The sequence below is a fragment of the Mastacembelus armatus genome, chromosome 7, assembly GCF_900324485.2.
Source record: "Mastacembelus armatus chromosome 7, fMasArm1.2, whole genome shotgun sequence".
In the NCBI taxonomy this organism is placed as follows: Eukaryota; Metazoa; Chordata; class Actinopteri; order Synbranchiformes; family Mastacembelidae; genus Mastacembelus; species Mastacembelus armatus.
In genome coordinates this window covers 12444611-12460499 of record NC_046639.1, presented here as the reverse complement: position 1 = coordinate 12460499, position 15889 = coordinate 12444611, and the positions used below count along the sequence as shown (strand labels likewise).

General features: G+C 42.0%; 1 protein-coding gene across 7 annotated transcripts in view; it reads left to right on the top strand.

Annotated features, from left to right (window-relative positions):
* Window positions 1-3757, top strand: part of rgs19 (regulator of G protein signaling 19) — a 48587-nt gene extending 44830 nt beyond the window's left edge. For all 7 annotated transcript variants that reach the window (XM_026331691.2, XM_026331689.2, XM_026331688.2 and 4 more), the window contains one exon: window positions 716-3757. In XM_026331691.2, coding sequence (XP_026187476.1) covers window positions 716-904 — 189 coding nt within the window. In that variant the 3' untranslated portion in view covers window positions 905-3757. The remainder of the gene's footprint in view (window positions 1-715) is intronic.
* The last annotated feature ends 12132 nt before the right edge of the window (window positions 3758-15889 follow it).

Here is a 15889-nt window from a genome sequence, read left to right as displayed (position 1 = left end):
ACTCTAATCACTCTTCAGATGGTCTAATATACTGCAGCTAGACTGTTAACCAACACTAAAAAGTATGAGCATATAACATTGGCTTCGTGTTAGAGCTGATTTTAAAGTTTTATTATTAACCTGTGGAATAACGATTCTCTCCTTTTTTAGCAACAGTCCATCAAGTGAAAAAGTGAAAGTGACTTATATGACCAAGTATGGTGACCCATACTTTCAAAGTTTGCAAGGCGATACACTCCCATATCTTAGTGGTCTTGTGCACGCTTATTCCTATTTAGTGTCACAGGGATCTGCTGGAGCCTATCCCAGCTCTCTTCAGGCGAAAGGCACACTCACACACTAGACAGATTGCCAGTCAATCACAGGGCCACAACAAACAACCACACGTACTCTCACTCACTCGCATGGGCAATTTAGAATCACCAATCGACCTGACATACATGTTTTGGACTGTGGGAGGAAACAAGAAGTGGTCCACTATCAGCTTGGGTTTGTAATCCTCTAAGCATAATTCTTCTCCCTCTGTGGTCAGATACTGGTAAAGAAGATCAGTACATTTCTGTTGTAACACAAAAGGAAAATTTCTTTATGAAACTACCCTCCCATCTGAAGTAATTCTTGAATCTGTGTACTTGTACTTAAATTCCAGTACTGAATTGCAATTTTTAATGTATCACTTTCTTTCTACACTAAAGTGAACTACATTTCCCTCCAGGTGAGTCTGGATGCCCGGGTTCGAGAGGTGATCAACAGGAAGATGCAAGACCCAACACCTCACACATTTGAAGATGCCCAGCTACAGATCTACACATTGATGCACAGGGACTCCTACCCACGATTCCTTTCCTCCAACATCTACAAGTCACTCATTCACAGTGGTTCGCGTACCTCTTCAGAATCCTAGTCCCACACCATCTCTACCTCCTCTTCTGATCCTGCACTTGCAGGATTGATGGCAGACCGTTTCATCGCCCACTCCAACGAGTCTAGAACTTTCCAGAAATACCCAGTTCACTACTCCTTTTTTCAGAATCCCATATTTCTCTAATTACTGCCAAGATTTCCCTCTCTTCCCTAAACCTATAGTGCCGTCGCCAAGTCCTGCTCTCTCTTCTCTCTCCTCTTTCCTCCGGTTGACTGCTCTTTTTCTGTGCCATCTGCACCCCCCCCTATCTATTCTCTTCTCTTCGGTGGTCTGATGTCTTAAAAGGCCTTCAAAAACAAGAAATATGTAATTTTCAGCATAACAGACATGGAAATATTGAAATAAAAATCATTTGACTGAGTTATTGTGAAAAATGAAGAAACTAATTAATTATTATACACAGTGACATGCAATTAGTTTTGTCATTTGGACACTATGTCCAGTATATCTGTTAAATTTTAATATTTTCGATCCATAGATGCTTTAAAATTTTAAAATTTTATTTTCTCAGAATGGACAAACAGCCTCTGAGACTATAGTTGTATTATATGATGACATGAGATTTCTATTGATGAGATTTTAAATAACAGTGGCTCAAGTTGTTAACTGCTTTTGTATTCACAATTTTTAACTACCAATAAATATGCTAGTGCCATACCATGAAAAGCGCCTGCAGGTTCTCTTACTAGCATTGTCTATTGAAATAGATCTCAGTCTTACACAGGAGGTCCTGTTTGGACAGTTTAAAAGATCTGAGCAAACTCCATCTGCTGAGGAAGATGTAGATATAGATTAAAGGTACTACTCTCCGTTTGATTATCAGCTTCTATCCTGTCCCAAAGCTGCGGAACACACTTCACCTCCACTTATCTTTGTCCTAAAATCTGATTTCTCTTTCACTTATGTATCTTTTCCTTCCCTGTTCTTCACAATAATGTTTTCCCTTAATGGAGAAAGAAATGATCTTGGATGTTACTTCAGGACATCATCTGCTGTTATATGGACATGTACGTATTACTCGTAATGCATTTGAAGGGGAGAAATGTTCATCTGTGCCATGGAATTTTACCAGTTCATCCCTCAACTCATGACTGTCCAGTCACCTTTAAGAGCCCATTGAAGGTAGACGTCTCTGACTTCCGCTCACCTCACCGTCTTGTTTTTTAGACTATGGTTGCCTCTGCTTTGAGACTGACAGGTAAAAAACAAAAAAAAAACAAAAATTGTATTATTCCCTTTCTTTATCTCTTTTGTTTTCTCTCTGTCAACTGGAAAACACAGGGTGCTCCCTCCATTCCCCACTGCAGATAACACCAAAAAGTTTTTTTCTTATTTCTCCCCTCTCGTTTGCTCATTTTCACACCTGTGATACACAAATGGACAAATGGATGGATGCCACGTCCTTCCGACTACTGATTTATAGACAGACGTCTATTTTTTAAGAGAACACTCTATATGGAACACTTTAATTATGTTGACTTGTTCTGTTTTGTTTCGTTGTTTGTTTCTCCCACTCTGTCCCCTTCCTGGATTTTTTGCAAGCAGAGGAGGATTCCTCTGACTGTACTGATCCCCACCCAACACCACAGACACTGCAATAAAACACAGACACAACACACATCCATCTACAGGCATGTACATACAACTAAAAACATTTGTGTTACTATACTTTCAGGGAACTTTTAATAACCTGCCTCAGATGTTGTCAAGTCCACCAAAACAGCTGACATCTATTTCAGAATGAAAGAGAAACATTAGCCCAGGTTTGCTGTGTAATATTTTAGAATTTTAGAGCATTATGCTCAGAAACATTTTAGTAAGCTAGCTAATGAAGTGATAGTCCACTCTGACTTGTGCAGTTACACAGAAAGATCTGTTACATTTCATCACAATCATTTTTTTAAACAGCAGTCCTTTATTCATAATTAGAGTCAGAGTGGACTGACATTAGATAAAACTGAAGTCTCTCTGAGATGTTCAGGTTACTGTCAATTGGCCTGAGAACTGTAAACATTTTACTGGATGACTGATTATCTCACCACTTAACAGAAAAACTAGAACAAAAAGTCACCATCTCTATCCACATAACAGTGTAAAAATTGTTTAATTACAGAAAACGTGACTTTTATTCTTATCCACTTCTGCCATTTTTGTCTCTGCGTTATATATACGTCAACTATTTTAATAATCAATTTTTATCCATTATTTGTTGCAGCCGTAGTTGAACTTAAAAGAAAAACATGCCAATTTGATTTATTAATTAAATCTTCAGTATGTTACACAAAATAGAAAGATAGAAAAATAAGTGTTACAAGCATACAAGTTGTCCTTATATGTATAGTAATATCAGCACAAGCACACACACACACACACACTTCAGGGTGGCCTACCTGGGCACTGCTGCTGCTGACCTCTGTCTCTGTGACCTCTCACCTTGACCTCACCACTGTCAGCGGAGGCCACAGGGTTGAGTTGTGGTGGGGTAATTTAGGAAGGGAGGTGGGAGGAAATCCCAGGTGCAAAAAATGTAGATCTTCATAAAACAAAAACAACTGTTAAAAATATATAAATATGGGAAAAAGGAATATAAAGAATATGATATGCTTACATCCAATGCTTCATGGGAAATGAAGTTTGAGGAAAACAAATGTTTGTAGTTGTCTGTGAAGGCAGAGACAACAGATTTAAAAAAAAAATAGAGATGCCTAGTTCTTAACAGACTAGCCACTCAGAATGCATTTATCTTAGTATTGTTAATGTTATTTATTTTATATTTTGTTAAAGCTGTGATTTTGATTGTATATATATAAACGGAAACCTTTGAACATCAAATGAGAAGTAGCTTCATTTGTTCAGTGTTTGTGTGCAACTGAATTATTTTCTTTATGTCTTTTATCAGAAGTTCATTGCAGCAGCTGTCTCTACTGGGAATTAAAACCTTAAGCTTGTGCTACTTTCATAAGTAATAGTGGCACTGTTTCTTAAATACCTCTAGTCAATTTAGTGTAATTTGTATATCAGATATCAGTATTCCTGATGCCCTACTCAGTTTTAATCATAAAAATAACATATCAAAATTTTATCATCTTGAAACATTGAGACGTCACTAAAAGATGTCTAAATACCTCCAAAAAAAATAATCAGGTTAAAATGGATTTTTGTTTCCACCGTCTGTCCACTTGTGTTTCGAGTCTCAAACTGAATTTGTTATGACAGATTTTCCTTAATAAAGTAAAGCTGAAAACAGAAACAAGAAAATCATTAAAAGAAAATAAATCACCTCTAGCAGACAATGAACTTCAAATACATGAAATGAAATCCCTTCATGATCAAGTTCTTTCATACCTTAAAGACCTCATTGTCATGAGTCCCCTGGGAACTTCCTGCCAGAGGACTCTTATTTTGTTAAGACTTCCTTTTCCCTGTGTTCTGGTCCCTGGCAGCTTTGTTAGTTATGTGTTTATTAGTTTCACCTGGGTTTGATTACCTTTTGTGTTTCCTCTATTTATACCTCCCCTCTTCCTTTGTCCTCTGCCGAAGCATTAGTTATTGTTATAGTTTAGTTGGTGTTCGTATGCTGAAGTGTGTTTTGCGTTGTGACCGTCTCACTCGGTCCTTTCGAGTCTTACCGTGTAATTGGGTTCCCTAGTTTGGCATTGTCTTGAGCCCTGGATGTCCCAGGGGGGAAATAAAGCCTTGGTTTGTCCTGCATTTGGGTCCTCACCTCTCCTCCTTCACACCACTCCACCAACACCCCGTGACACTCATAGTTCTATATTATCCCAATGGACCACTTCGCTCTCAGAGTGCAGGTCTACTTGTGGTTCCCAGAGTTTCCAAAAGCAGAATGGGAGGCAGAGCCTTTAGCTATCAAGCTCCTCTCCTGTGGAACCAGCTCCCAGTCTGGGTTCAGGAGGCAGACACTCTCTGTACTTTTAAAGCTAGACGTAAAACCTTCCTCTTTGACAGAGCGTATAGTTAGGGCTGGCTTCCGGCAACCCTGAACCATCCCTTAGTTATGCTGCTATAGGCCTAGACTGTCCGAGGACCATCGGTGCACTGAGCTCACCCCAACCGGTCGAGGCAGAGGGCCGCCCAAACAGAGCACGGTTCTGCTGGAGGCTTTTTCTTCCGTTAAAGGGAGTTTTTCCTCTCCACTGTCGCCAAGTGCTTGCTCATAAGGGATTTGTTGGGTTTTTAGTTTTAGTTTTTGTGAAGTGCCTTGAGATGATTTGTATTGTGATTTGGTGCTATACAAATAAAACTGAATTGAATTGAATTGAAATAAAAGAACCTGCCAAACCGTAGACTTATAAAAGTTGTCAGGTACATACTGTAATCTTTTAAGGAAGAAAGGAAAAGAATCCATTGCACAGTGCACATAGTTTGCTAGGTGGCATTGCTACAGTGTGGCATATATACAGTGGGGCAAAAAAGTATTTAGTCAGCCACCAATTGTGCAAGTTCTCCCACTTAAAAAGATGAGAGAGGCCTGTAATTTTCATCATAGGTATACCTCAACTATGAGAGACAAAATGAGAAAAAAAATCCAAAAAATCTGATTTTTAAAGAATTTATTTGCAAATTATGGTGGAAAATAAGTATTTGGTCAATAACAAAAGTTCATCTCAATACTTTGTTATATACTCTTTGTTGGCAATGACAGAGATCTTCACAAGGTTTTCACACTCTTGCTGGTATTTTGGCCCATTCCTCCATGCAGATCTCCTCTAGAGCAGTAATGTTTTGGGGCTGTGTCGCTGGGCAACACGGACTTTCAACTCCCCTCAAAGATTTTCTATGGGGTTGAGATCTGGAGACTGGCTAGGCCACTCCAGGACCTTGAAATGCTTCTTACGAAGCCACTCCTTCGTTACCCGGGCGGTGTGTTTGGGATCATTATCATGCTGAAGCACTCAGCCACGTTTCATCTTCAATGCCCTTGCTGATGGAAGGAGGTTTTCACTCAAAATCTGACGATACATGGCCCCATTCATTCTTTCCTTTACATGGATCAGTCATCCTGGTCCCTTTGCAGAAAAACAGCCCCAAAGTATGATGTTTCCACCCCCATGCTTCACAGTAGGTATGGTGTTCTTTGGATGCAACTCAGCATTCTTTCTCCTCCAAACACGACGAGTAGAGTTTTTACCAAAAAGTTCTATTTTGGTTTCATCTGACCATATGACATTCTCCCAATCCTCTTCTGGATCATCCAAATGCTCTCTAGCAAACTTCAGATGGGCCTGGACATGTACTGGCTTAAGCAGGGGGACACGTCTGGCACTGCAAGATTTGAGTCCCTGGCGGCATAGTGTGTTACTGGTAGCCTTTGTTACTTTGGTCCCAGCTCTCTGCAGGTCATTCACTAGGTCCCCCCGTGTGGTTCTGGGATTTTTGCTCACCGTTCTTGTGATCATTTTGAGATCTTGCGTGGAGCCCCAGATGTAGGGAGATTATCAGTGGTCTTGTATGTCTTCCATTTTCTAATAATTGCTCCCACAGTTGATTTCTTCACACCAAGCTGCTTACCTATTGCAGATTTAGTCTTCCCAGCCTGGTGCAGGTCTAAAATTTTGTTTCTGGTGTCCTTTGACAGCTCTCTGGTTTTGGCCATAGTGGAGTTTGGAGTGTGACTGTTTGAGGTTGTGGACAGGTGTCTTTTATACTGATAACGAGTTCAAACAGGTGCCATTAATACACGTAACGAGCGGAGGACAGAGGAACCTCTTACAGAAGAAGTTACAGGTCTGTGAGAGCCAGAAATCTTGCTTGTTTGTAGGTGACCAAATACTTATTTTCCACCATAATTTGCAAATAAATTCTTTAAAAATCAGAGTGATTTTCTGGATTTTTTTCTCATTTTGTCTCTCATAGCTGAGGTATACCTATGATGAAAATTACAGGCCTCTCTAATGTTTTTAAGTGGGAGAACTTGCACAATTGGTGGCTGACTAAATACTTTTTTGCCCCACTGTACAGTGGGGTGAAAAAGTGTTTTTTGCATGTTTGTTACACTTTGTTTCAGATCATCAAACAAATTTAAATATTACTCAAAGATAACACAAGTAAACACATCATGCAGTTTTTAAATGAAGGTTTTTATTATTAAGTGAAAACAAAATCCAAAATTATATGGCCCTGTGTGAAAAAGTGTTTGCCCCCTAAACCTAATCACTGGTTGGGCCACCCTTAGCAGCAACAACTGCAATCAAGCGTTTGCGATAACTTACAATGAGTCTGTTACAGCACTGTGGAGGAATTTTGGCCCACTCATCTATGCAGAATTGTTGTAATTCAGCCACATTGGAGGGTTTTCGAGCATGAACCACCTTTTTAATGTCATGCCACAGCATCTCAATCGGATTCAGGTCAGGACTTTGACTAGGCCACACCAAAGTCTTCATTTTGTTTTTCTTCAGCCATTCAGAGGTGGACTTGCTGGTGTGTTTTGGATTACTGTCCTGCTGCAGAACCCAAGTTCGCTTAAGCTTGAGGTCATGAACAGATGACATTCTCCTTCAGTATTTTTTGGTAAACAGCAGAATTCATGGTTCCATTTATCACAGCAAGTCTTCCAGGTCCTGAAGCAGCAAAACAGCCCCAGACCATCACACTACCACCACCATATTTTACTGTTGGTATGATGTTCTTTTTCTGAAATGCGGTGTTACTTTTATGCCAGATGTACACACATCTTCCAAAAAGTTCAACTTTTGTCTCGTTAGTCCACATAGTATTTTCCCAAAAGTCTTGGGGATCATCAAGATGTTTTCTGGCAAAACTGAGATGAGCCTTTATGTTCTTTTTGCTCAGCAGCGGTTTTTATCTTGGAACTCTGCCATGCAGACCATTTTTGCCCAGTCTCTTTCTTATGGGGGAGTCATGAACAGTGACCTTAACTAAGGTAAGTGAGGCCTGCAGTTCTTTGGATGTTGTTGTGGGGTCTTTTGTGGGCTCTTCGATGAGTCGTCGCTGTGCTCTTGGGGTAATTTTGGTTGGCTGGCCACTCCTGGGAAGGTTCTCCACTGTTTTCACCATTTGTAGATAATGGCTCTCACTGTGGTTCGCTGCAGTCCCAAAGCTTTAGAAATGGCTTTATGACCTTTTCCAGACTGATAGATCTCAATTACTTTCTTTCTCATTTGTTTTTGAATATCTTTGGATCTCGGCATGATGTCTAGCTTTTGAGGATCTTTTGGTCTACCTCGCTTTGTCAGGCAGGTCCTATTTAAGTGATTTCTTGATTGCGAACAGGTGTGGCAGTAATCAGGCCAGGGTGTGGCTAGAGGAATTGAACTCAGGTGTGATAAACCACAGTTATGTTTTAACAGGGGGGCCAAACACTTTTTCACACAGGGCCATATAGTTTTAGATTTTGTTTTCCCTTAATAATAAAAACCATAATTTAAAAACTGATTTAAAAATTTTAATCCCTCACATTAAAGTGTGACAAACATGCAAAAAAATAAAAAATCAGGAAGGGGGGCCAACACTTTTTCATACCACTGTATATAAAATAATTTGTTTTCCCTTCTCACCCGTAGGGGTGGTATGTGTGTCTTCCTCAATCTCGGGTCCTCTACCAGAGGCCTGGGACTTTGAGGGTTCTTCACAGCATCTTAGCTGTTCCTAGCACTGCGCTCTTCTGAACTGAGAGCTCTGATGTTGTTCCTGGGATCTGTTGGAGCCACTCTCCTAGTTTGGGGGTCACAGCCCAGAGGGTGCCGATTACCACAGGGACCACTGTTGCCTTCACCTTCCACATCTTTTCTAACTCTTCTTTCAGCCCCTGGTATTTTTCAAGCTTCTCATGTTCCTTCTTTCTGATGTTGCTATCACTTGGGATCACTACATCTATCACTATGGCTTTCTTCTGTTGTTTGCCCACCACTACTACGTCCGGTTGGTTAGCCATCACCAGTTTGTCGGTCTGTATTTGGAAGTCCCACAGGATCTTAGCTCAGTCATTCTCCACCACCTTTGAAGGTGTGTCCCATTTTGACCTTGGGACGTCCAGTCCATACTCGGCACAGATGTTCCTGTACATTATGCTGGCGTTCCATGTATGCCCTGCCTGCTAGCATCTTACAACCTGCTGTTACACTGCTGGATTGTCTCAGGGGCATCTTTGCACAGCCTGCACCTGGGGTCCTGCCTGGTGTGGTAGACCCCAGCCTCTATCGATCTTGTGCTCAGGGCCTGTTCTTGTACTGCTACAATTAGTGCCTCAGTGTTGTTTTTCAGTCCAGCTTTTTCCAGCCACTGGTAGAACTTTATGATATCAGCCACTTCTTCTATCTGTCGATGGTACATACCGTGTAGGGTTTGTCCTGCCATGATTGTTCTTGCTCTTCTCCCTCTGCATGGGGCTTCTGTTGCCTGAGATATTCACTAAGTATTCCATCGCTCTGGGCCATCTTCCTGATGTACTCATGGATCTTTGCTATTTCATCTCAGATGGTGGCTTTGACGCTCACCAGTCCTCTGCCTCTTTCCTTCCTCTTAGTGTACAGTCTCATGGTGCTGGATTTGGGTTGAAACCCTCACTAAAACTAGACCCTTTACAGATTTGAATGATATACTTCTTTTATCTGTACGAACAGAATTGACGGAGTAATTTCAGTTTGTTTCGGCCTTATCAGAAAAAGATGCGTCAAAACGCGCCGGCGTGTTCGTCGACTCCAGAGGTTTACATTTATGCCAAGTAGAAATATAGTGGAGGGCACCTGCTTCACTCCCACTCCCTACCAAATTGATCATAATGTTGACAGCGCTGTAACCTCACTGCGTGAAATGCTTGATTCTGTGGCCCCTCTGAAAAAGACGTTAGTGAATCAGAGAAGACTAGCCCCATGGTATAATTTACATATTCGTACCTTAAAGCAGGCATCACGAAGGCTGGAAAGGAAGTGGCCTTCCACAAACTTAGAGGAAATTTTTCTAGCCTGGAAAAACAGTCTACTAACATATAAAAAAGCTCTCCGTAAAGCCAGAACTGCATACTATTCATCACTAATAGAGGAAAATAAGAACAATCCCAGGTTTCTTTTCAGCACTGTAGCCAGGCTGACAAAAAGTCACAGCTCTATTGAGCCCAGTGTTCCCTTAGCTCTCAGCAGTGATGAGTTTATGAGTTTCTTTACAAATAAAATCACAACTATTAGAGATAAAATTCATCAGATGCTTCCTATACCTGCAATAAATGAATCTTCTACTACAGTAGCTCTTGAATCATCTGTAGGACCTCAGTTATGTTTAGACTGCTTCTCATACAGCTTACAGCATACAGCTCTCACCATATATCTCTCTGAATTTACATCAGTAGTTGCTTCATCGAAATCATCAACGTGTCTCTTAGACCCCATCCTGACTAGACTGCTTAAAGACACCCTGCCATTAATGAACTCATCTTTATTAGATTTGATAAATTTATCTCTAGTATCAGGCTACGTACCACAGGCCTTTAAGACTGCAGTAATCAAACCCTTACTCAAAAAGCCTAGTCTTGATCCAGGAGTCTAAGCAGCTATCAGACCACTTACACAGGAATGATCTATTTGAAGATTTTCAATCAGGATTTAGGAGCACATCATAGTACAGAAACAGCACTGTTAAAAGTTACCAACGATCTTCTCTTAGCCTCAGATAATGGACTTGTTTCTATACTTGTCCTCCTAGACCTTAGTACTGCATTCGACACCATTGACCACAACATCTTATTACAGAGACTGGAGCATGTGATTGGTATCAGAGGAACAGCGTTAAAGTGGTTCCAATCCAATTTATTGGACAGATTCCAGTTAGTTCATGTCCATGATGAACCTTCCACGCGAACAATAGTTAGTTATGGAGTACCTCAAGGCTCTGTGCTAGGACCGATTCTGTTCACCCTGTACATGCTTCCTTTAGGCTATGTCATTAGGAAGCACTCTATTAATTACCACAGCTATGCAGATGACACTCAGTTGTATCTATCTATTAAACCTGTTATCACAAACCAGTTAGCCAGACTTCAAGCCTGTCTAACTGACATAAAGGCCTGGATGACCAGTAACTTTTTACTTTAAAACAGAAGTCATTATATTTGGGCCAAAAAATCTCAGAAATAACTTTTCTAAAATTATAGCTACTCTAGATGGCATAGCCCTGGCCTCCCACACTACTGTAAAAAACCTTGGAGTTAATTTTTGACCAGGACATGTCCTTTAACTCACAAAACAAATCTCTAGAACTGCATAGCATTTGGGTCCACCTGAGACAAACTCTGTGTCCTCTCCACCCTCATCATCACACAGTTCGTCTGTCAAGTCACCTAGGTAGGGGCCTCGGCATCCACTCACCAGGTCTAGATGTGAAAATGACAGAATCAGTATCACAGTACAATACTCGTTCCTGCAGCTCCTCCAATAGCTCGCACAACATGAGCCTGGCCCTACCGTCTCGGTCATCACTATGACGCCACTGAACCATAGCTATTTCATCAGATATGAAGCAAAACTGTCTGACGTCAAAATGGTCACTAAACATGAGCTCAGCCTCAGTGATCAACTTGCATGTGCCCATATTAGTCCTCATGCTAAAGCGCCCCACAATGACTTTAACAGAAGCTTGTTGCAGCTCCTGACGGTTTTATTGACAGCAATCCTGTCAGGGTTTAGCCTTATACCTTCATGGGTTTCATAGTCCCGGACATACTACTGCTTTTCCTCCTCTGTCTTGACATTTTTGGGGTACCCCGAGGCCTCCTGCTTACATTTCAAAAATGTTTTAATATATTCCCGAAATAATGTGTTAGTCTTTTTCTGAAAATGCCACTTCATCAGTGCTCACAAGCTTGTATCCCTTCTCAATAGCTTTTTCAAGCTCAAAGGAAACCCACGTCCCCGTCAGCTGTCACACAGTCGGTGTGACTGCATGCACTGACCTGATTCAGCTCCTCGCAACATGTGCGGCAGAGGGGGAACATGAGCTTATGGTGACACCTGTATGGCAAAACAGGATGGTACAGGCCTCTAGTGGGCAAAACAGTGCATTTGACAAGGCCAAAATAACAGGAAGCATTTTAGCATTTTATACAGCAGTGATAATAGCAGCCTGCAAATTCAAAACAGGTGTTTGACGCAGCATCAAATCCATCAACACAGTAGGACCCAATCTTGTGCTCACTACCTCTCAGAGCATGTCTGATCGCCCGCTTTTCAGAATAGGCCACGTATTCGAGCCATTGCACAGACACATCTGAGAACGCTTTATTACATTCCAGGTACATCCCATCATATGTGAGAGCCAGAGTGTCCCGAGGCAGGAAGAGCTTCTTAAAAACACCCATACAACTTGATGCCAGAGTCGTGAATGCAAAAGGGTCAGTCTCTGTACACTGCATGAATGCTGAGCGGTAAATCCTGCAGGCCTGGCGCAATACTTCCACATCATTTCGACAATAATGAGCTAGCTCACCCTGAATTTTAAAAGGCTTGTCTTTAACGTCATTATACCACAGCATCACCTGCTCACTCTGGGGCATCTTGTCATAGCCATAATAGTCTGGGGAGAGGTAGGGTCCTTCATAAATTTCATTTTCAACCGTGTTGAATTTATGAGGACAGTACCCTTTCAACATACCATCGAAGCCTAAGGCGGCTGGTGTTTTAGCCAGACTCATAGGCAGAAAGCTGTATGAATCGATCCACCGCTGGCTGCAGTCGTCATCGTACATCATGATTACACGACTACCTTTCATAATGACAAGGGGGACAATGACAAGATACTTGAGGACGACATAACTGTCAAACCCTGCTGCGTTATGTGCTATGAACGTGTAGCCCCTGTACTTCTTGCGTCTAAACCGTCTGATAAATGCTGCCACACAATCAACACCAGTGTAACAAAACAGGTAGGGGTCAGCCTTTTCACTCATCTCCATAGCACAACCATAATTCGCTTCATGTCTCCCATCACGGTATCTGGTTTCAAAGTCGTACAGAATGTAATTATCAGGGGGGTCCTCCTCTACCTCTTTAAGCGGCGCCGGCTAGATGTAGCACTGATGCACTATACCTCCTCTAAGTGCATCGCAGTGTCTGCACCGCGGGGCTGAACATCTGTGTTTAGGGTTCTGTTTACAAGTCCTGTAAATTTTTCCACACTCCTCACAATATTTAACAGTAGCACAGGGAATAATATTGTGTTTAGGGTCAGGCAGTTTGTGGAGTTCTGGAAACTGCATTGATTTACATTTATGCGCTTGCATACGTCACATTTGACTGTGGGGCCTGGATGCTGCTGCTCGCACATGGTGAAGCAAACATTACACCTGTGTATGCAATTATGCAGCAAGGGTGTCTCGTAGGTGTTGTAACAAAAATCACAGACATATGAGCCACCAACCTTTAGGGTTGGTTATCAGGTAATAGTGCTCAGCATGTAGATAGAGCCAGATGGTGCAGTGGTGCAGGGATCCATGTGTTTGGAAGCCGTTTTCTACCACCACCACCATGATGAAAAATGATTATCTTTGCATCTATTTCCCTCTGAAATCTAGTGACATCACTAAAACCCACCTGCTGTGTGGGGGAAAGACCTACAGATTCCTGTAGTTCTTTAGCTCTGCGTAATATTTGCAGAGCCCCCAGTGAGGGTTTTTCTGCTCTGATAATACACATGCTGAAACATAAATTGTTGTCTGAAGTGTCATTATCAGGATCTTACAAATGCTTTCCCTTTCTCAACAAAATTTCACTATAAGGCACACTCCCAAGCTTGAGCCATGTGCTGCCGCCCCTGCCTGCTTGTGCCACACTCACCACAAACTCAAGGTCCCCATCTGACAACGAGTCGTCATTGCTCTGGATCACTTGAGAAACTTCATCGATGAAGGTATGTAGCCATTATTGGACCTTAAAACCACCTGCACATTCCTAACCAAAGAGGGCCCTCTCAACACCACATTCAGCACACTACCCGGACGTGACACATCAATAGCCCTATTTATAACACTGGTTAAACGTTCCCTAACAAGCACAGGAATCTGTTCAGAGTCGGTATCAATGTCAACGTCTCTGAAATGAACAGGTTGTCTCAACTCTAAAGCATCAAATGCCGAAATATCCCTGACAGTAATTAAACCTGCCCCATGCTGAAGACCACTAGGGCAGGGGGGAATATTATCTGTAGACCCATCAGTCAGAGGAGGGTCTGAAATCACTGAACCAACCACATGACCGCTCTGCAGCAGGTGTCGAGCCCCCGAATCATCATCAGCAACACCACCAGCAACAACTTCAACATTACATATTACAGATCATACAATGATCATCAGCAGGTGGCGGGGTCTACTGACCCCACTCGTATGAAGGACTAGTGACATGCATCAGACAGGTAGGCTCTGAATCAGCATCAGCAACACCACCAGCAACAACTTCGTCATCATCTGCAACATCACACACAGTCCGATCATATGCATGCTCAACTACGGCAACACCGGGGACATTAGGTGCCAGAATGAGGCGTTTAGCCACTCCACCGTGTGGAAGAAGGCTAATTCTTCTCTTGAGCTGTACAAACTTTCGGCGTGTGTTTTCAGACCATCTGTCATGTCATCGTCATGTGACGTATTCCTGGATGAACCATTATCAGCAGCACCGGTATTCTGGTTATCACACCCAGCCATTTTTGGCTAAAGAGGTGGAAAAAAGATCTTGTGCGTCTGTTAAGTAGTCAGTTAACTCTGCAACTGTGTGCTGTTGGAACTGGAATTTTCTCCCTCAGTTCCGCGTGTTCGTTTGATTGATGAAACGGAGGAGATGAATGTGGTCTCAAATTAGCCGTTTAATAAAACACACTGAATAAAGCAGTTACAGAGCTCCAGGTCAAACTTTCCCTAGCCAATAACAGTCTCTGTCAGGGCACGAAGTCTGACTGACTAATTTTCCCTTAACCCGGTGATAATATTACAGAATGAAATGTGCAATCTTTAGGAAGCTGGCGTGTTCTTCTCCCATAGGTTGAGAACGCTGGGATGTCCCGAGATATCCCTGTTGCTATGACTCCTGGCAGAGGTCAAGCTGCTCTGTAAGACAGAGTTCAACAACAAAAGTACCAGGCACATCCTATCTGATGTTATGTCTATGTTATTTCTCATCCTTTGGGAAACCTTGCAATTACTGAAAAACAAGTTCATGTCTAAACTACTACTGTTTCACACATACTAGAATGCTTCATGATTATACTGTAATGATGCCTTAAAAATTTAATCCATAATATGATAAATGTAAGCTAATACTACCTTGTACCTTCAGCTGTAATATAATAGAAGTTATACCTTAAGCTGTAATGTAATAGAAGTAATGATTCCCACAATTCCCCCTTTTGGTCTCTCCTCCGAGAGACCAACCCACAAATATGGAAATTTTATTGTACAGCCATCGTGACGTCTTCCTCCTCAAACACCATCGCCTCCCCCTTTGGAGTAAGCAGTGGCAACTGGTGAGCCACCTGCTGGCCCTCAATGGTAGTCACAATGAGTCTGTGACAAAGAGATCTAATACAGGGGATACAACAACAGCCACACAATACCAGAGCAGTGACCATACCAGTGAGAGAAAGAAGAACAGAAACTATTGCAGTTTTCCATTTACCAAAAATACGACTGAACCAATCCTCCAAAGGGTCATTAATACCTGAATGTTCCTGCATCTCCCTCGACAGGGCCCGCAAGCGCGCCAGAGCCTTAGCAACGGATCCATCTTGAGCTGTATTGTTAGGAATGAAGGTACAACACTGACCCCCAAACATAGAACATACACCCCCTTTTTCAGCCAATAACATATCCAATGCCATTCTGTTCTGTACCGTCATCAGGGAAGTGGGACCTAATTGCTCTGCGAGGCCCTCAATCGCATCCCTGGTAATGTTAGTTAATCGTAGCAGATTATAATGTACATAATTGATGCGGTCTACATT